Source organism: Notothenia rossii (assembly GCF_949606895.1).
Source record: "Notothenia rossii genome assembly, chromosome: 5".
Lineage (NCBI taxonomy): Eukaryota > Metazoa > Chordata > Actinopteri > Perciformes > Nototheniidae > Notothenia > Notothenia rossii.
The window spans coordinates 90,361,273-90,383,642 of NC_136903.1; the positions used below are offsets into that span (position 1 = coordinate 90,361,273).

The following is a 22,370-nucleotide window of genomic DNA, read 5'->3' on the forward strand; positions in this document are numbered from 1 at the left end:
GTGTGTGTGTGTGTGTGTGTGTGTGTGTGTGTGTGTGTGTGTGTGTGTGTGTGTGTGTGTGTGTGTGTGCCGGAGCAGATACAAGTGCTACATAAAGTGCAAGAGCAGATCCCCCTGTGTTGAAGTGCATTTAGCGGTGATTGCACGTCTGTTTGCTTCTCAACCTTTCTTTGAAGTGATTTTTAAACTATTGACAGTGGGACAATCCCGTATCTCAGTTGGGAGGCTATTCCAGAATGAGCTGCCTTTGTTTGTGTGTGTGCGTGTAACCCCCCGCAACTTTATCCCCGCATTTTTTTAATATGAATCATTCGGGTGAATCATCCATTATTATTGTGAAATCCTAAAATAAGTTTTGTTTAACTTCCCGTATGATCATGGAAATACACACACACACACACACACACACACACACACACACACACACACACACACACACACACACACACACACACACACACACACACACACACACACACACACACACACACACACACACACACAGAGAGCCAGAAGTATATAACTTAAAGGACCTAATGATTCTAATAAGGGTTACACAATAGTTAATACTGGGTAGTTTATTTAGTTAAAAAAAATAACTATCCGCTGACTTACTTACAGACGTCTCTTTCGATGTTAGTCCAAAGTTTGGCCACTACGAATATTTTCCTCAGTGTCCGGAGCACTTCCTGAGGGTCACACTTGGTCAGCATGATTTTGAAGGTGGATTGGCGCCCTTTTGTTGGCTGACAGAGACTTCCCTTTTGGGTTTATTCCTGGTGCTACTGCAGAACCTCTCACTTCACGCCTGTCCCCTGAAACAGAACAACCTCTGCTGCTGGGTCATTATTTAGATTTTACTCAAACAGCTGGGTGAGTTTTCTTTTTTGTTTCTTATGAGTTTTATTCTTCTTATTGTAAACAATTAACTGTCAATTTCTCAGCTATGGAGTTGAACTAAAACCCATCTTTTGAATAATGGTTTTTAATGTGGGTTAACTTTCAATTCTCATCATTGTCCATGTTTTACTGTATGTTTTTTCTGTTTTGCTTTTATTTATTTTTTTATTTACTTTTTAAGATTGTTTTATTTTAACCTCTTTTAATTTCTCAGCTTTAATTCACGGGAATTTCATTCGGATCACTTTAGATGTTGTATCTTGTTCTGTGTTTATTTTAATATTATTATTTGTATATTGTTGTTATGTTTTCTGTAAAGCACTTTGGGCTAACCCTAACCACAAATAAAGTTTATTATTATTATTATTATTATTATCTGACTTTATTCTCTGTGTCATTTTCCATTGTGTGATACGTACAATTTGGAGGGAAACCGGCTGCAATAGGCGGCAATAATTAAAACATAGTCTTATATGTACATGTTATTTATCTTAGTGTTTTATTTATTTGTATCTATTCTCTATATATTTTTTTGATTTAACTGAATTTAACATTTGTATTTTAAATGTTATTCTTTATTTGTGTGTGTGTTCATGTGCCAAACGTTTTGATACCCTCTCACCCTTTATTAGTGCCCTGCCTTTCAAGTACAAATGTGTTTCTTCTTCTATGGTGAATTAAGTGTGACGGGTTTGGGAGGATTGTGGGTCAGAAAGCGGGGGGACTTAATTTATATCTATTGTATGAACTGCAAATGCTAATGTGTTATTGGAAAAGGAGAAGATCAAATAAGTTGCTGAAGTTGCAAATCTGTTCCCGAAAACTATTTAGGAAGTCAATTCGGTACTAAAAGTTGTATATCCTGAATAACATTTCGTTTTTAAAGTAAAGTACACTTACATAAAGACGGCCCGATGCCATTTCATGTTTTCCTCTGCTGATCCATTTACTACTTCCTCTTCTACTCAAATGTTCCCGCTCATTTCTTGATACATTTTTTTTGCCGCTCCTGGGAGAGCGTTGACTCATTCTCAATATCCACATGTGATGTTATGACGTTAACACTCCACAGCAAGTCCTGAATTCAGAGCCTTATTTTAAAAGGCTCTATTCTTCTTTTGGGGGTTTTCCCTTTCCTGTATATTCTATATGTGTGTGTGCATGTAAATGATCTGCAGGCTTAAAACCCTGTTTCCTAAAACCAGGGAAATACTTTTCATACTTTTGCCGTTCGTCAGGAAGTCAATGGTTTTCTGAATGTGTTTTTGGTTGTTAACCTGAAGTAAAATCTGTGGTTAACACAAGCTAAAGAGATTTTAACAAATAATACTTCAGTCATTACCCCACTGGTGAATATCTGAAATGTGTCATGAAAACACGTATGCTAATAAGTGACTAAATAAATGACTGAACGACATCACGCCTTTAGCTGAGTGGTGGTGACACACAGCCATGAGACCGTGTTGTAGTTCCTTTAAAGCCTAGCGTTAGCTTTTTACTGTAAATTGCATTTACCCTTCAAACATCATAAAGTGGTGTTAATATGTGCAGATTATCCTGCTGAGCCAAACATGTAAGTATCATAAACATGTGTTAGCGACAGAGATTATTTCCTTCCATATACGGAAATCAAATAGAGAAAAAGTAAGTAAATGTGTCAGGTATTGGATGAGGAGTAAAATAATGAGAGTTTCTTTAAAGTGGACCTATCATGCTATATTTGAATAATATAGTGTAGGACCATACCTATATAAGGCATATTTATACTTTTTATTTTTCAAAATACCAAACAGATCATGCATTTTAGCCATTCCTCATTTCTCTCAATTTAACACTGTCTTTGCATCATGGGCTGATTCTGTGAGAACAGCACCATCTACAGGCCTGACATATGTACTACAGCGTCTCCAGCGCTTTCCAACAGCAATGTCCGTGGCTGTCTCCTCCTGATTGGTGGAGTTGGCCAAATAGCCGTAGCGCCACTTCTGTGACGTCATAGAAGTGTTCAAATCTGGATCAGTCTGTATCAGATCCGTTGCAGCCCCTTTTTAAGAGATTTGGGTATGGAGGAAAAAAGAGAGGGTTGTGTTTTCTGACACTTGGTGAGTTCCCTGGAACACCGGGGACACATATTCATGTATCAAAGACGTACAAACGTGCATTTTGCATGATAGGTCACCTTTAAATGGACATACAGTATACTCTCGTTAAGTACCTTGTAATTGAGTACAGCACTTTAGTAAATGTTCTTTGTTACTGTCCACCACTGGCCTTGTAATCTATCTATGTTTTTTAGTCAAAATGAAGATCGCTGCCTTCAATGTCCAGAGACTGGGAAAGGCTAAAGTCATCAAGAAGGCCGTACGGAAAATTATCATTGAGGTAACTCACCGTGCGGAAACACACAAGTTTGTTCAGTGTAATATTTCAGTTAATGTGTACATGGTAAGACATTTAAATGAAAGGAGCTGTTTTTTTTATAAAGCTTAGATATAAGTTTGTTCATAAGATCATCCGAAAAACAACAACAACAACAACAAGTATTTATCACTGGTCAGATTTTGGTAGACACCAGAGGCCTTGGGGGTATACTACGAAGCAGGATTTTCGTTTAGCAAGATAACTTCTGGGATTTCCGGTACTACGAAGCTGGTTCACTTTTTAGCGGGCTAGATCTCCATGGTGACTTATCCTGGAACCTAGTCTGTGCTCCGAAGCAGGATAGGTTCCAGGATAAGAGATCAACTGTGCGGAGTACTTCTTCTTTTTTGCTTTAATGGCGAATCGCTTCCACTTGGAGCATATCGCCACCACACTGTTGATTTATTTAATGTATAAACTGCCCATATTGTTCATGTAGAACAGTGTTCACGTAAGCCTGCACATTGATTTGATTTGTCATTGAATGTAACTGTTTCAATAAGGATAAATCTATTAGGTTGAGATAGAAACCATGGTGGAACAGCTGATAACAACAGTGTGCAGAGTTTAAAGAGATCAAGTCATATTACAGGATAAAGGAAATACAGTTTAAACTGCGGTTGCAGTTCAAATCACCGACTGTGTGAACGTGAACATTAATAGAATATCACCTCCCATCTTCAGAGCAATCTGTCTATTATAACATTAGCGTTAAGAAAGCTTACTTAAATATCTGCTACAACATAAGTAACCGGATCCATGGACTTAAACGAAAATCTTGATTCGTAGTATAGGCCCCAGGTTAGCTGGCTGTGGTCCTGGATCATAAGTCCTGGATGGATATCCTCTTGGATTCATCTTCCTATTATACACACATGCATTTCCAAACATTTGGTCTACCTATGTTGTAAATGTATTATCTTTTCAATTTACACACATCTATTGCACGTCTGTCCGTCCTGGGAGAGGGATCCCTCCTCTGTTGCTCTCCCTGAGGTTTCTCCCATGTTCCCCTTTAAACTGTGGGGTTTCTCTGGAAGTGTTTCCTTGTACGATGTGAGGGTTTAAAGTCCTTATCTTACATTAAAAACTTTTTTGGGCAGTTGATTTCTGGGGGGTGTATGCAACAGATAGTCAATGTATGTTTCTTTATTTCATACTGAATAATATGTAAAAAAAGGAAAAATATTAGGTCCAATAAAAAAACTTTGCTTCTGGAAGCAGGCCATTTCGTGACGTCACGTGTGGTTCCAGGCTGCCGCTGTCTGGCTCCCTGCTGCCGTCCGGATCGCACAAATCGCTCCCATTTCTCCCGTAAAACCTTCTCTTTCGGGAACAAATGAACGGTAAAACCATCCCGATTGGTGTTGCTACACCCGCCAACGACACACCTCTTCACCATGATCCGGAAAAAACAAGACAAACTCGGAGATAAACACTGATACACAAAGTTGACATGCGGCTATACCAGCAATGCTACACTGTGTGATGCTGGGACGGGCTGAACTCACCAGGATTCGCGGAACCACACGTGACGTCACGACACAGCACCAAGCAGCGGCAAGTTTGAATCCAGACTTTTCTGGATACCTCTGAATTTGACCCATTTTCCCGATATTAACAAGTGATTTACAGCAAATAGGAAACGATATTCGATCTATATCACGTGTTACTGGAATAAGACCCAACAAGTTAATGCATTTTGAAACAGTTCTATGATCTTTCAGCTACAGTAAATTACGCAAGATAAGGACTTTAAGGACAGAGGGTCTAAGGACAGAGGGTCTAAGGACAGAGGGTGTCGTATTGTCATACTGATATTCTGTACAAACTGTGAAGTCCACTGAGACAAATGTAACATTTGTGATATTGGGCTATATAAATAAACATTGATTGATTGATTGATTAGCCGCTCAACATAAGTTACCATGGAGATCTAGCCTGCTAAAAAGAGAACCAGCGTCGTAGGACCGGAAACCCCGAATTTTCCCTGAAGTTAGCCGCTAAGCGAAAATCCTGCTTCGTACTGTAGTAGTAGCTGTGTTTGGTTCTGCATCTCAAATATGAATGTTTTTTATTTGTATTTTTTGTATAAGACATTTTAAAGTAGACACTAAAGATTTAGATAACGGTGGCTTACCTCCTTCAATATAAGGCTTATAGTAGACCATGCTGGCTCATTGTCACATATATGGAAAACTTTAATATAACAAAGCCATTATTATTGTTGCTATTATTAGTCACATGTTTCTTTTCATAAGCCAACTCTTCTACCCTTTTTTTTTTTTAAATATTGTGTTGTTTTTGTTTTGGTTAAAGCATGTTTGAATTTCAATTGAAAGGCTTTATTGTAATTTGTACCCCACTTAGAAAAGGTTAGCTCTAAAGAGTGCAGGGTTAGGGCTAAATAATAAATACAAGTAAAACAGTGCTTTTAGTTCTATGCTTTCCTTTCTCTGTGGTTGTGTTTTGCAGATTGTGTCTCAGTACAGCGTGGTGGTGCTGCTGGAGGTGACGGATGTGAGTGGTAAGGCCATGAAACTGCTCCTCAAACACCTTAATGACTATGGGTGAGTCCTCCACACATAGAAGCATGCACATTCATTTAAAGGGGCCCTATTCTGCTAATGTTCAGGTTACATTCTTTATGTTGTGTCTCTACTGTGACATGTCTCCATGCTTTGATGTTAAAAAAGCTCCTTATTTTGTTCATACTGCCTTCAGAGGCTTTACAAATCATCACATTGTGCCGTTGGGCCAAACTCTACATACATTTCCTACAAGACTTTACTGAAAAACTTGAAGTGGTTTATGAGCTATCTCACTAACTAATAAAAGCACCTCTTTTCACCCTCTGTCTGAAACCAGAGCCCAGTCTGACAATAACATTTTAATGTATGTGGCTAAAAAACAAATCAAATCTTATGGGGCATCTAAAATGATACAAACGAATTATTGATGATTGTGAGAGATATTCAGTTCCAGTTGTTTCTGTTTTCTGGCAGAGATAACAGAAGGAATCCGTACGACATGCTGTGCAGTGAACCTCTGGGACGGACGACTTACAAGGAGAAGTTTGTCTACTTCTACAGGTCAGAGACACAAGTGCAGACAATCCTGTGTGTGGTTAAATTACCTTTTTGTGCAACCAGTGCCTTCATTATAGAGACAGACCTGAAATGGGGAGTGATGACACACGGCAAATGGTCTTCGAACTGGATTCAGACCAAGCCTCAGTACACATCAATCTACCAATTGAGCTATACGTTATGTCTCACAGGAATTAAAATATGTCTTAAATTGGTAACAGCCACATTCAATTGGATACTTATTATTGAAAAACTGTTTGGAATATCAAAGACAAAAATAAAGTTATCAATATGTTCAACCAGTAAGCTGTGACACATTACATTACTCTTCTTTGAGACGCTTGACTTCAATCTTTGAACTCCTTCAATACATTTGTTGTCTATGGTTCAGTAGCTAAGACCCAGAACATCATAGGCTTTACAAATCAACACATTGTGCTCTTGGGCCAAACTCTACATACATTTCCTACAAGGCTCTACTGAAAAACTTCAAGTGGTTTATGAGCTATCTCACTAACTAATACAAATACATGAATAAAGAAACAAAACATAACATGTGTGTTCATAAGCTTTATAATACAGAACATGTTTGTGGATTTGTGTTTCAGAGAGAAAGAAGTGCAGATAATAGACTCCTACCAGTACGTAGAAAAGAATGAAGATAATGAAGATGATGATGAAGATGAAGATGATGAAGAAAATGAATATGATGAAGATGATGATGAAGATGATGAAGATGACGAAGATGAAGATGATGAAGATGATGAAAATGATGAAGATGATGAAGATGATGATGATGAAGATGATGAAGAAGATGTGGACGAGCTCGCCAGAGAGCCTTTCGCTGTCCTTCTCAAATGTCCAAACACAGGTATTTGTGTGTGTGTGTGTGTGTGTGTGTGTGTGTGTGTGTGTGTGTGTGTGTGTGTGTGTGTGTGTGTGTGTTTTGTTTATGTAGGTCCACACAGGTGTGTTTATGTGGGTGTGCATACTGTATGTCTTGCACAGCTATCATTGTGAGGACCACTTGGAGTTTTAGAAGTTATGAGGACCTTTCTGTATTGTGAGGTCCTAACTGTGTGTGTGTGTGTGTGTGTGTGTGTGTGTGTGTGTGTGTGTGTGTGTGTGTGTGTGTGTGTGTGTGTGTGTGTGTGTGTGTGTGTGTGTGTGTGTGTGTGTGTGTGTCCAGTTGTGCAGGATCTGGTGTTGATCCCGGTCCACACCAAACCAAGTGACGCAGAGGCGGAGCTGAACGCTCTTCATGACGTGGTTGAAGATGTCAGGAAAAAATGGAAGACTGATGTAAGTGTTTAAAATATAATTGATGGGTTTGAGAGAAAAACAATGTGTGAAAATCTTTACATTTAACATTAACCATTTTTTGTTTATCACGATATTAAGTAGGTTTTTGAGGGATTACATAGTTTTGTTTAATTTAGTTTCTCATGTAAGCAAACTTTGTTTAAGCTTTGAATACTTTCAGTATAAATAAAGTACAAAACAAATGAACATAATGTGTTTTTCCATTCTGAATTTGGTTGTGTCGTTCTTTCTTCTGTAGAACATTATGATTTTGGGAGACTTTAATGCCGGTGGACGGTCTCTCTCCAAGAAGAAGAAGACCTCGATCCTCATCTCCTCGGCCCCTTATCATTGGCTGATAGACGATAATGTCGACACCACGACTAGTAACAATAATGACCACACCTACGACAGGTAATACACGTTTCATTGTTACAGTTTAACCAAATAATTTCTTGTGTTTGTTAAAAAAAATAAAAATTGTGCTGCATTTCCAAACAACAGGATCGTTGTTTACGGAGAGAGCATGCTGAAGGCCATCGTCCCCAACTCAGCCAAAGCCTACAACTTTGAGGAGGACTTGAACTTGACAGAAAAAGAAGTGAGACTCATGTTTAGGGTTGGGTATCGTTGGTACTATACTGCAACACTGAAACCTGCTGAAGTGGTTTAAATGCATGTATGTAAATGTTTCTGGTTTAGCACTAGCAGCATAGTTAACAATACATTTTATTTGGGATTATTAACAGCTACACTACCGAAGCCCATCGGCTGGTTGGAAAGTAGGAAGCACATGTGGATAGTTTTATAAAAACTGCCAGAAGGGTGAAAAAAGATTAGGTAGGCTAGGAACGTTAGCTATCTACCTAACAAGCTGCCAAACAAAGTTAGCTATCTACTTACTTTACAAACTAGAAAACATTTGCTATATATCTCACTTAGCTAGCTAGTTATGTTAGCTATATATCTAACAAGATAGCTAGCCAATGTTAGCTATCTTGCTATCTATTGACAAATTGGTGATTTGCATAACTTAGGACTATTATTTAATATCCTATGGTTAGACTTGCAGTGTGAACTTGTGTCTACAGTTCTGGTATTGAGAGTCATTTTAAAAACATTGTTGACATGCTTTTTTTAAGCCGACCGACCGCTGTCAAATAGCCAGCAGCTAAAATTCACAAATGTACGTTCTGTGGATAAACTAATCACATAATGGTTATCTAAATGGTTAATTTCTTTCCCTAAAAAGAGTTACAACTTAATAACAGTCATTCAAAAGCTTAAAAAGCGGTTTATTTATTAAATAAATTGTTGATGAAGCTGGCAACCCTATTAATCGCGCATTTGCTCTAACTGGAAGAACAAACAATATAATCAAAATAAATATTGATGCTATTAAATGTTATTTTCTGTCCCAGACTAAGAGTGTCAGTGATCACTACCCTGTGGAGGTGGAGCTGAAGCTGAAAGCTCAGAGAAAAAGGAATCCAGGGACAACAGGCGGTAAAGATGTCTCTTGTTTCATCAACATCAGTGACACATATCAGACATAGGAGTTTATTTAGATATGTTTTTATGGCCCTTGCTGCATCATGAATCTCACATGAACAATATAAATACATTCCTTTGTACTGATGACTTTCAGGAGCCCAGAAGAAGAAGGCCGGGTCGGCAGCGAAAAAGAGGAGAGGAACGTAAGCCAAGAGAAGAGGATCTAATCTTTTTAAGTAGTTTAGTTATTAGCTTTTAGTGTTGAGCGCATTTTAAGTGTATGAACAGAATAGAGCTTGTATTGCTTCTTGATGTTTTTGATGCAACCTGAAGTTCAGCAACAGAACAGTTTTCAGTAAAGTAGGACGCATTTTGTTAAATGAAAATATTTAAACTAAATTCATAGAATCTAAATGTTTTTCAAATGAGGTAGAAGATGAAGACTTCATTTTAAGATTTGTAATCAAAGTATTTTAACTATTTGGTTGAAAAACAAGTTGCTTGATTAGTTTGTTTTTGTTATTTTGTGAATTTAGTTCATTCAAATTCACCTATACAACAAATACACTAACTGAGAGACAGACAAGCAACTCCTGTGTTTTGCAAGGTAAAATTAGAGTTTTTTTCAAATAAATCTGGTGGATTCAGGAATGTCATCCAGGTAAAGCTTTTTAAATATTCTAAGTATAGCTCTTTTTTTTAAATTGGCTAAAATATTTTGTCAATAGTGATATTTTGTCACTATACAGCAATATATATTTTAAGACGCATGCAGAACTTATGATCTCACTGCTTATTTACTCACACTGCTTTTTGTTATCTGCAATAAAATTAATCATCACATTTGATTGTATGTTGTGCTTTCTTTATCATTTCAAATGTTGGTATAAAGACAAAATGGCCATTCACGGGACGTGTGGCGCAGTGGTCTGTGCGTTTGATCATCAACAAGGGGGTGTTGGGGAATTCCAGTTCGAAACCCGCTCCCGCCCCACTGCTTCAGGCCGTTGTGTCCTTGGGCAAGACACTTCACCCGAATTTGCTCCTGTGGGTATTGTCCACAGTACATGTATAATATCAATGTGTACTTGTAAAAGCGCCTCGATGACTTTGAGGTGTGAAGATGGGCGGTGTGGCGCAGTGCATTGATCAAGGGGGTGAAACCCGCCGCCGCTGCGTCTGTAAAGCCGTTGTGTCCTTGGGCAAGACACTTCACCTGAACTTGCTCCTGTGGGTATTGTCCACAGTAGATGACCATTATGTATGTATGATCTGTATATGTAATGTGTATTTGTAAAGCGCTTTGAGTCATTGATAAAGCGCTATAATAAATATAAGGATTATTATTATTCTAACCAGCAATGAATAATTAGACCCTCCAGAAAAACGTGGGCTAAAATCTTTGATTATGCGATTAAACATGCAGAGTTTTTATGTGATTTTATGCGGTGAAATTGCGGGAAGTTGCGAAATATGCGGAAAGTTACGAAATATGCGGGGGAAAAGAATAACAATTTTTTTAAATATTGGGCTGTCTTATTTATTCTCTCTCACACACAACCTGCCACTAACGTTAAACCCCTTTACTATTAAATTAAACACATTCAATGTTTATTTATTGTAAAAGCAATTGGGCTATTTTAATCTCACACACCCCCCCCCCCCCCCCCCCCACACACACACACACACACTTCTCCGCCAGATTCTGTTTTCATTTACTCGTTCGTTATCTGACCAGCTTCAATCTTGTAGGCTACTCACTTCGTTTCTTGTAGCCCTCGAAAGGGTTTTGGAGGTTGATGCCTCGCTGAACGGGAGTTGTTTGGCTTTCTTGTCCGCAGCAGCAGAAAGCATTTTCGAATGTTTGAATGAATCAAAGCGGGTCGTCACCGTCGATTTTCTCTTATGCTCCAACACACAGTTGCACGGGGTGCAGAATAGTTTCCCCCCACTTTTTGCCCGGTCTTTAGTAGAAATGTTCGTCGGTAAGTGGATTAGATTTTTTCATCTTGGTGTTTTCTCTCTCGTGTGAGCTCCACAAGTTCACTCTATACAGTGTTGTTTACATTCTGTGATGCGCGAGCTGATGACGTCACGTCAAGACGAGTCAACTTCTTTTTTTTCTCAACTTTGTGGAAAAATGCGGGGATTATCAATTATTACATCTTCCACATGAACCTATTCTTCTTGTTGGGGTTTTCCACATTACATTACATTACATGACGTGTCACTTGTTAGACGCTTTTATCCAAAGCGACTAACATACATTCAGTACTGTGGACAACCCCCACAGGAGCAATTTGGGGTGAAGTGTCTCAGGGACACAACGACATGCTGACTGCAGTGGGACTCGAACTTGCTATTCTCTGATTCGAAGATCAGCGCACTAACCCACAGCCTTCCCTTTTCCCTTTCCTTTAGTGGGTTATATAGGTTTTAGTGCATGTAAATGGTCTGTAAAGCCTAAAATCCCCGTGTTCCCTCCAGATGGAGTGACATCCTGAATGTTCAAGTCAAAAAAACACTCCAACACTGTTCCAACACCTAATGTTTGATTATAAGCATGTATTTTCTTATATATGTTTTAAACAAAGCATATAGAGAGATGTTAACGAGCTGCATGAGATCACATCAAAAACACAGCTCTGTTCATGAAACAATCACGAGACTGATATCTCACTCATGAACTTGAAGCTGACGGAGTAAATTAAGTACATTCAAAAGTTGACGACATCGGTCATATCATCTCATTTTCTCTGCAGACAGGAAACACTCAACTACGTGTGTGTGTGTGTGTGTGTGTGTGTGTGTGTGTGTGTGTGTGTGTGGGCGCGTGTGTGGGTGTGGGTGGGTATGTGTGTGAACTTCCTGTGTCATAGGTTTCTTCTGTTTTTCTGCGCAGTTTGCTGTCATTCTGTCTGCTGATCTGACGGTGAGTTGCTTTTTGTTTATATTACTTTCAACTGAACTCTTTTGCTCTCACAGAAAACTGAACTCCATGAGAAAATACGTATAACTATAAAGACATAGAAAAGTGCTGCTGGTGCAAATATTATAACATATTGTTTAGTTATTTACGTTATCAGTTACAGAGCACTCTCTCACCCTTTATTAGTGCCCTGCCTTTCAAGTACAAATGTGATTCTTCTTCTGTGGTGAATTAAGTGTGATGGGTTTTGGAGGATTGTGGGTCAGAAAGCGGGGGAAGTTATTTAATTTAAATCTATTGTATGAACTGCAAATGCGAATGTGTTATTGGAAAAGGAGAAGATACAATAAGTTGCTGAAGTTGCAAATCTGTTCCCGAAAACTAGGAAGTCAATTCGGTACTAAAAGTTGTATATCCTGAATAACATTTCGTTTTTAAATAATTAGTCAAAGTACACTTACATAAAGACAACCCGATCCTGATCCATTTACTACTTCCTCTTCTATTTCAAATGTTCCCGCTCATTTCTTGATGAAAAATGTTTGCCACTCCTGGGTGAGCGTTGACTCATTCTCAATATTCAAATGTGATGTTATGACGTTAACACTCCACAACAAGTCCTGAATTCAGAGCCTTATTTTAAAAGGCTCTATTCTTCTTTTGGGGGTTTTCCCTTTCCTGTATATTCTATATGTGTGTGTGCATGTAAATGATCTGCAAACGCTTAAAACCCTGTTTCCTAAAACCAGGGAAATACTTTTCATACTTTTGCCGTTCGTCAGGAAGTCAATGGTTTTCTGAATGTGTTTTTGGTTGTTAACCTGAAGTAAAATCTCTGGTTAACACAAGCTAAAGAGATTTTAACAAATAATACTTCAGTAATTACCCCACTGGTGAATATCTGAAATGTGTCATGAAAACACGTATGCTAATAAGTGACTAAATGAATGACTGAACGACATCACGCCTTTAGCTGAGCGGTGGTGACACACAGCCATGAGACCGTGTTGTAGTTCCTTTGAAGCCTAGCGTTAGCTTTTTACTGTAAATTGCATTTACCCTTCAAACATCCTAAAGTGGTGTTAATATGTGCAGATTATCCTGCTGAGCCAAACATGTAAGTATCATAAACATGTGTTAGCGACAGAGATTATTTCCTTCCATATACGGAAATCAAATAGAGAAAATGTAAGTAAATGTGTCAGGTATTGGATGAACAGTAAAATAGTTTCTTTAAATGGACATACAGTATACTCTCGTTAAGTACCTTGTAATTGAGTACAGCACTTTAGTAAATGTTCTTTGTTACTGTCCACCACGGGCCTTGTATGTTGTACTGGTTTAAATCTATCTATGTTTTTTAGTCAAAATGAAGATCGCTGCCTTCAATGTCCAGAGACTGGGATGGGATAAAGTCAACAAGAGGGCCGTACGGGAAATTATCATTGAGGTAACTCACCGTGCTGAAGCACACAAGTTTGTTCAGTGTAATATTCAAGTTAATGTTTTTGTACATGGTAAGAAATGTAAATGAAAGGAGCTGTTTTTTTTATAAAGCTTAGATATAAGTTTGTTCATAAGATCATCCGAAAAACATCAACAACAACAACAAGTATTTATCACTGGTCAGATTTAGTAGACACCTGGGGCCTCTACTACGAAGCTGGTTCAACCTAACCTGGATATGTTTGAGTTAGCCGGTTGGCCTAATCCAAAACATACGCGCTCTCGCTAAACGGTACTACGACGCGGGTTATCAAGTGGATCGCTCAAGCCAGCCGTGCCCTATCTAGTTAGGTGCGCGTTCACATGAAAGGGGTGGTATCTGGAGCATTCGACCAATCACAAACATGGAGAAGCGTACTGACAGCGCAGCGTCATACTTCCTGAATGAAAAGTCAACTATAATATTAGACATATGAAGAAGTTAAACTTTAAACATCCATGACTTAAACACTGTATCCAGGATCAAAGCCACATAGCTGCACCTGCAAGGTGAATTCAGCTGGTAACAGAACAAGTGTTTGAATGCGTACATTAACAGGTTTATGATATCACTGCCCCGTCTAAGACACAATCTGACTTTAATTACATTTGTCTCCAGTGTTTCGTCAACTTAATGTGTTGCTTAAAATAATACTTCTGCATACAGTATGTGACACTGTGAGTGTTGCACGGCCAGATACGGCTCAGCTGACTCAGATAAGGAGATATATGATACATTATGATGTGATATGCCGCGGACTGTACGTAATGTTACCCTGATCCGGTTTAACATTATGGTAACTTGTGCTGTGCGGCTAACCTGCCCCGGATCAGGTTAGGTTGCAGGCTAAGAGCTCAACTCAGTAAAAGCACTGCCTGCTGACCAATCAGAGCTCAGTGTGTGGAGTTTAAAGCGATCAAGTCATATTACAGGAGAAAGGAAATACAGAAAAGCTGCCGTTGCAGGAAAGACGGCCGGCAAAAATCACCGAGTGTGTGAACGTGAACATTAATAGAATATCACCTCCCATCTTCAGAGCAATCTGACTATTATAACATTAGCGTTAAGAAAGCTTACTTAAATATCTGACACAACATAAGTAACCGGATCAGAGTAACATTACGTACAGTCTTATACAGTTGTATAAGACATTTTAAAGTAGACACTAAAGATTTAGATAACGGTGGCTTACCTCCTTCAATATAAGGCTTATAGTAGACCATGCTGGCTCATTGTCACATATATGGAAAACTTTAATATAACAAAGCCATTATTATTGTTGCTATATTTTAGTCACATGTTTCTTTTTATAAGCCAATTTTTTTTAATATTGTGTTGTTTTTGTTTTGGTTAAAGCATGTTTGAATTTCAATTGAAAGGCTTTATTGTAATTTGTACCCCACTTAGAAAAGGTTAGCTTTAAAGAGTGCATGGTTAGGGCTAAATAATAAATACAAGTAAAAAAGTGCTTTTAGTTCTGTGCTTTCTTTTCTCTGTGGTTGTGTTTTGCAGATTGTTTCTCAGTACAACGTGGTGGTGCTGCTGGAGGTGACGGATGTGAGTGGTAAGGCCATGAAACTGCTCCTCAAACACCTTAATGACTATGGGTGAGTCCTCCACACATAGAAGCATGCACATTCATTTAAAGGGGCCCTATTCTGCTCATGTTCAGGTTACATTCTTTATTTTGTGTCTCTACTGTGACATGTCTCCATGCTTTGATGTTAAAAAAGCTCCTTCTTTTTTTCATACTGCCTTCAGAGGCTTTACAAATCATCACATTGTGCTGTTGGGCCAAACTCTACATACATTTCCTACAAGGCTTTACTGAAACACTTCAAGTGGTTTATGAGCTATCTCACTAACTAATAAAAGCACCTCTTTTCACCCTCTGTCTGAAACCAGACCCCAGTCTGACATTAACATTTTAATGTATGTGGCTAAAAAACAAATCAAATCTTATGGGGCATCTAAAATGATACAAACGATTTATTGATGATTGTGAGAGATATTCAGTTCCAGTTGTTTCTGTTTTCTGGCAGAGATAACAGAAGGAATCCGTACGGCATGCTGTGCAGTGAACCTCTGGGACGGAAGACTTACAAGGAGAAGTTTGTCTACTTCTACAGGTCAGAGACACAAGTGCAGACAATCCTGTGTGTGGTTAAATTACCTTTTTGTGCAACCAGTGCCTTCATTATAGAGACAGACCTGACATGGGGAGTGATGACACACGGAAAATGTTCTTAGAACTGGATTCAGACCAAGCCTCAGTACACATCAATCTAACAATTGAGCTATACGTTATGTCTCACAGGAATTAAAATATGTCTTAAATTGGTAACAGCCACATTCAATTGGATACTTATTATTGAAAAATTGTGGAATATCAAAGACAAAAATAAAGTTATCAATATGTTGAACCAGTAATCTGTGACACATTAAACTACTCTTCTTTGAGACGCTTGACTTCAATCTTTTAAGTCCTACAATACATTTGTTGTCTATGGTTCAGTAGCTAAGACCCAGAACATCATAGGCTTTACAGATCATCACATTATGCTCTTGGGCCAAACTCTACAAACATTTCCTACAAGGCTCTACCGAAAAACTTCAAGTGGTTTATGAGCTATCTCACTAACTAATACAAATACATGAATAAAGAAACAAAACATAACATGTGTGTTCATAAGCTTTATAATACGGTTAGTGCTGCGTACCGGTACGCCGAACCGGTACTGGACTTGTAAAAAGTTTCGGTTCAAGTCCGGTTAAAACCGGAACGTCAGGAACCGGTACTTACGTATATTCTCCTTTGTGTTCTAAACCATCTAAAACCTTCCATAGATCGAGAAATTTGCGCTGAGAAAAGACGAAAAACATTGTTTTGGCTTCTGATATGGCGGCCATTACTGAGCTCACGAAGTCTCGCAAAATATCGCAACTGCTCGCGAGATCTGTGTGACGTCAAGGGAAGCTGGCTTAGACATAGTGGACACTGACAGCGTGGGATGCTGATTGCCATATTTGGTAGTGTAGCTAAGCTAACTCCTTTGTATGTATGGTGATATAGTGTCTGCCGAAAGAGCAACACTTCACCCAGACAATGCCAATATGCTGTTGTTCTTGAACAAGAACACATAGACTTTTACTCTTGCATATTGAGTCTTGTATGTACATCACTATATATGTAGTTGTGTTGTGTAGTTAGTAACACATGTAGAGTTCTAGAAAAGACATGGTGTAGACACAAGTTGGAAGGGGGCACAATAAACCTGACGAGTTTGAATTTGAGTTGATTATGAGTTTATTTTCAATTGATAATTAGCTCACAATAAGTTCACTTTAGTTACTCACACAACTTGACACAAGTCCGGACTTATAAGTCCGGACCTGAACCTGAACCTCTGGACTTGAGTCCGGACCTGAACCTGAATGTGAGTCCAGGTACACAGCACTAAATACGGTACATGTTTGTGGCTTTGTGTTTCAGAAAGAAAGAAGTGGAGATATTAGACTCCTACCAGTACGTAGAAAAGAATGAAGATAATGAAGATGATGATGAAGATGAAGATGATGAAGATGATGAAGATAATGAATATGATGAAGATGATGATGAAGATGATGAAGATGACGAAGATGAAGATGATGAAGATGATGAAGATAATGAAAATGATGAAGATGATGAAGATGATGATGATGAAGATGATGAAGAAGATGTTGACGAGCTCGCCAGAGAGCCTTTCGCTGTCCTTCTCAAATGTCCAAACACAGGTATTTGTGTGTGTGTGTGTGTGTGTGTGTGTGTGTGTGTGTGTGTGTGTTTTGTTTATGTAGGTCCACACAGGTGTGTTTATGTGTGTGTGCATACTGTATGTCTTGCACAGCTATCATTGTGAGGACCACTTGGAGTTTTAGAAGTTATGAGGACCTTTCTGTATTGTGAGGTCCTAACTTTGGGTGTGTGTGTGTGTGTGTGTGTGTGTGTGTGTGTGTGTGTGTGTGTGTGTGTGTGTGTGTGTGTGTGTGTGTGTGTGTGTCTAGTTGTGCAGGATCTGGTGTTGATCCCGGTCCACACCAAACCAAGTGACGCAGAGTCAGAGCTGAACGCTCTTCATGACGTGGTTGAAGATGTCAGGAAAAAATGGAAGACTGATGCAAGTGTTTAAAATATAATTGATGGGTTTGAGAGAAAAACAATGTGGTAAAATCTTTACATTTAACATTAACCATTTTTTGTTTATCACGATATTAAGTAGGTTTTTGAGGGATTACATAGTTTTGTTTAATTTAGTTTCTCATGTAAGCAAACTTTGTTTAAGCTTTGAATACTTTCAGTATAAATAAAGTACAAAACAAATGAACATATTGTGTTCTTCCATTCTGAATTTGGTTGTGTCGTTCTTTCTTCTGTAGAACATTATGATTTTGGGAGACTTTAATGCCGGTGGACGGTCTCTCTCCAAGAAGAAGAAGGCCTCGATCCTCATCTCCTCGGCCCCTTATCATTGGCTGATAGACGATAATGTCGACACCACGACTAGTAACAATAATGACCACACCTACGACAGGTAATACACGTTTCATTGTTACAGTTTAACCAAAGCATTTCTTGTGTTTGTTAAAAAAAAAAAGAATTGTGCTGCATTTCCAAACAACAGGATCGTGGTTTACGGAGAGAGCATGCTGAAGGCCATCGTCCCCAACTCAGCCAAAGCCTACAACTTCGAGGAAGACTTGAACTTGACAGAAGAAGAAGTGAGACTCATGTTTAGGGGTTGGGTATCGTTGGTACTATACTGCAACACTGAAACCTGCTGAAGTGGTTTAAATTAGGGCCGGGACTTTAACGCGTTAATTAAGATTAATTAATTACACAAAAATTAACGCGTTAAAAAAATTAACGCATTTTAATCGCACTTATTTTTGCACCGCGGAACCTTTCTCACTGGATGAGTTTCAGGGGTACCGATTATACTGGAGCACCAACTAACGTTCATGACTTCAAACAACAACAAACCACAGTGAACAATAGTCAAACATGAACGAAGAAGCTGATGAGACCGCTTTGGTTGGCCCCGTGGATTGGACATTTTGTTTTAAAAAACGGACGGATGGAAGCGTCGATAAGAGCACGGTTGTTTGCAAATTATGCAAAAAGGAATTTGCATATCACCGCGGCACATCAAGCCTCAAGTATCACCTCAATGCAAAACATATAGCAGCTAGCGTGGAAGCTAGCGTGGACGTTAGCCCGACTCGGAGTACAAGGACCCACACCCAATTCGCGTTGATCAAACAGTGGCCTATGCAACAGAGAGATTTTATTTTTCATCAGGATATTGGAAGAATAGGAGGGATTGAGGTCAATCACTGGCACTTTTTTATTTTATTTTAAATGGTACACTTTATGTTGAACTATTTTTTACGTTGTTGGTGCAACTGGCACTTTATGTTGAACTGTTTATTGTTTTGGCCAAGGTTATTGAGAGAGTTGGACTGAAATGTATTAGATTTTTTAAATCAACTGTTGGTAAATCAACAAAGTCTGTTCTGGCCTCTGAAGCAACAGAGAGATGTTTTCTAATAGTCAGGGTTTCCAATGCTCTGAATGTACTTGAAAGTATTGTGTTTTACTTAAAAAACAAAGTGTTATAGTTTACAGAAAGTCTACCTACCTATAGGCTACCTGAATCTCTGAAATGTACTATATTCCTAAATATGCTATTGCTACACTTTATGGCAAAAATTGCACTTTTCTGTTGGTCTTGGTTAAGGACCACCTTGAAAAAAATAAACAATGTTTTGTTGCTTAAGCTTATGTATTCAGTCATTATTCAATGGTATACTAAAATCCATGTGAAAAAAATTGCATCTCACTGTTCTCAGGTCAAATATTTGTATGTGATTAAAAATGCGATTAATTAATTACAAAGCCTGTAATTAATTAGATTAATTTTTTTAATCGAGTCCCGGCCCTAGTTTAAATGCATGTATGTAAATGTTTCTGGTTTAGCACTAGCAGCATAGTTAACAATACATTTTATTTGGGATTATTAACAGCTACACTACCGAAGCCCATCGGCTGGTTGGAAAGTAGGAAGCACATGTGGATAGTTTTATAAAAACTGCCAGAAGGGTGGAAAAAGATTAGGTAGGCTAGGAACGTTAGCTATCTACCTGACAAGCTGCCAAACAAAGTTAGCTATCTACTTACTTTACAAACTAGAAAACATTTGCTATATATCTCACTTAGCTAGCTAGTTATGTTAGCTATATATCTAACAAGATAGCTAGCCAATGTTAGCTATCTTGCTATCTATTGACAAATTGGTGATTTGCATAACTTAGGACTATTATTTAATATCCTATGGTTAGACTTGCAGTGTGAACTTGTGTCTACAGTTCTGGTATTGAGAGTCATTTAAAAAACATTGTTGACATGCTTTTATTAGCCGACCGACCGCTGTCAAATAGCCAGCAGCTAAAATTCACAAATGTACGTTCTTTGGATAAACTAATCGCATAATGGTTATCTAATTGGTAAATTTCTTTCCCTAAAAAGAGTTACAACTTAATAACAGTCATTCAAAAGCTTAAAAAGCAGTTTTTATTTATTAAATAAATTGTTGATGAAGCTGGCAACCCTATTAATCGCGCATTTGCTCTAACTGGAAGAACAAACAATATAATCAAAATAGATATTGATGCTATTAAATGTTATTTTCTGTCCCAGACTCAGAGTGTCAGTGATCACTACCCTGTGGAGGTGGAGCTGAAGCTGAAAGCTCAGAGAAAAAGGAATCCAGGGACAACAGGCGGTAAAGATGTCTCTTGTTTCATCAACATCAGTGACACATATCAGACATTGGAGTTTATTTAGATATGTTTTTATGGCTCTTGCTGCATCATGAATCTCACATGAACAATATAATTACATTCCTTTGTACTGATGACTTTCAGGAGCTCAGAAGAAGAAGGCCGGGCCGGCAGCGAAGAAGAGGAGAGGAACGTAAGCCAAGAGAAGAGGAATCGATCTTTTTAAGTAGTTTAGTTATTAGCTTTTAGTGTTGAGCGCTATTTAAGTGTATGAACAGAATAGAGCTTGTATTGCTTCTTGATGTTTTTGATGCAACCTGAAGTTCAGCAACAGAACAGTTTTCAGTAAAGTAGGACGCATTTTGTTAAATGAAAATATTTAAACTAAATTCATAGAATCTAAATGTTTTTCAAATGAGGTAGAAGGTGAAGACTTCATTTTAAGATTTGTAATCAAAGTATTTTAACTATTTGGTTGAAAAACAAGTTGCTTGATTTGTTTGTTTGTGTTATTTTGTGAATTTAGTTCATTCAAATTCACCAATACAACAAATACACTAACTGAGAGACAGACAAGCAACTCCTGTGTTTTGCAAGGTAAAATTAGAGTTTTTTTCAAATAAATCTGGTGGATTCAGGAATGTCATCCAGGTAAAGCTTTTTAAATATTCTAAGTATAGCTCTTTTTTTTAAATTGGCTAAAATATTTTGTCAATAGTGATATTTTGTCACTATACAGCAATATATATTTTAAGACGCATGCAGAACTTATGATCTCACTGCTTATTTACTCACACTGCTTTTTGTTATCTGCAATAAAATTAATCATCACATTTGATTGTATGTTGTGCTTTCTTTCTCATTTCAAATGTTTGTATAAAGACAAAATGGCCATTCACGGGACGGGTGGCGCAGTGGTCTGTGCGTTTGATCATCAACAAGGGGGTGTTGGGGAATTCCAGTTCGAAACCCGCTCCCGCCCCACTGCTTCAGGCCGTTGTGTCCTTGGGCAAGACACTTCACCCGAATTTGCTCCTGTGGGTATTGTCCACAGTACATGTATAATATCAATGTGTACTTGTAAAACTGATATTCTGTACAAACTGTGAAGTCCACTGAGACAAATGTAACATTTGTGATATTGGGCTATATAAATAAACATTGATTGATTGATTGATTGTAAAAGCGCCTCGATGACTTTGAGGTGTGAAGATGGGCGGTGTGGCGCAGTGCATTGATCAAGGGGGTGAAACCCGCCGCCGCTGCGTTTGTAAAGCCGTTGTGGCCTTGGGCAAGACCCTTCACCTGAACTTGCTCCTGTGGGTATTGTCCACAGTAGATGACCATTACATGTATGAATGATCTGTATATGTAATGTGTATTTGTAAAGCGCTTTGAGTCATTGATAAAGCGCTATAATAAATATAAGGATTATTATTATTATAACCAGCTATGAATAATTAGACCCTCCAGAAATACACGGGCTAAAATCCTTGATTATGCGATTAAACATGCAGAGTTTTTATGTGATTTTATGCGGTGAAATTGCGGGAAGTTGCGAAATATGCGGAAAGTTACGAAATATGCTAAATATGCGGGAAAAAGAATAACAATTTTTTAAAATATTGGGCTGTCTTATTTATTCTCTCTCACACACAACCTGCCACTGACGTTAAACCCCTTTACTATTCAATTAAACACATTCAATGTTTATTTATTGTAAAAGCAATTGGGCTATTTTAATCTCACACAACCCCCCCCCCCCCCCCCCCACACACACACACACACACACTTCTCCGCCTCATTCTGTTTTCATTTACTCGTTCGTTATCTGCAGCTTCAATCTTGTAGGCTACTCACTTCGTTTCTTGTAGCCCTCGAAAGGGTTTTGGAGGTTGATGCCTCGTGAACGTGAGTTGAATGGCTTTCT

General features: G+C 38.3%; 1 protein-coding gene across 2 annotated transcripts; it reads left to right on the forward strand.

Moving 5' to 3' along the window:
* Window positions 1-805: 805 nt before the first annotated feature.
* Window positions 806-21,273, forward strand: LOC307041520 (deoxyribonuclease-1-like 1). Of its 2 annotated transcripts, none has more exons than XM_079684988.1 (10): window positions 806-873; window positions 13,500-13,585; window positions 15,134-15,228; window positions 15,664-15,750; window positions 17,115-17,395; window positions 17,666-17,778; window positions 18,038-18,192; window positions 18,283-18,379; window positions 20,358-20,442; window positions 20,585-21,273. In XM_079684988.1, exons 2-10 carry the CDS (start codon window positions 13,505-13,507, stop codon window positions 20,635-20,637), a joined length of 1,047 nt encoding a protein of 348 aa, XP_079541114.1. In that variant the 5' UTR covers window positions 806-873; window positions 13,500-13,504; the 3' UTR covers window positions 20,638-21,273. The 2 variants fall into 2 exon arrangements, with proteins under 2 accessions (XP_079541114.1, XP_079541113.1); XM_079684987.1 differs by lacking the exon at window positions 806-873 and adding an exon at window positions 12,099-12,138.
* The last annotated feature ends 1,097 nt before the right edge of the window (window positions 21,274-22,370 follow it).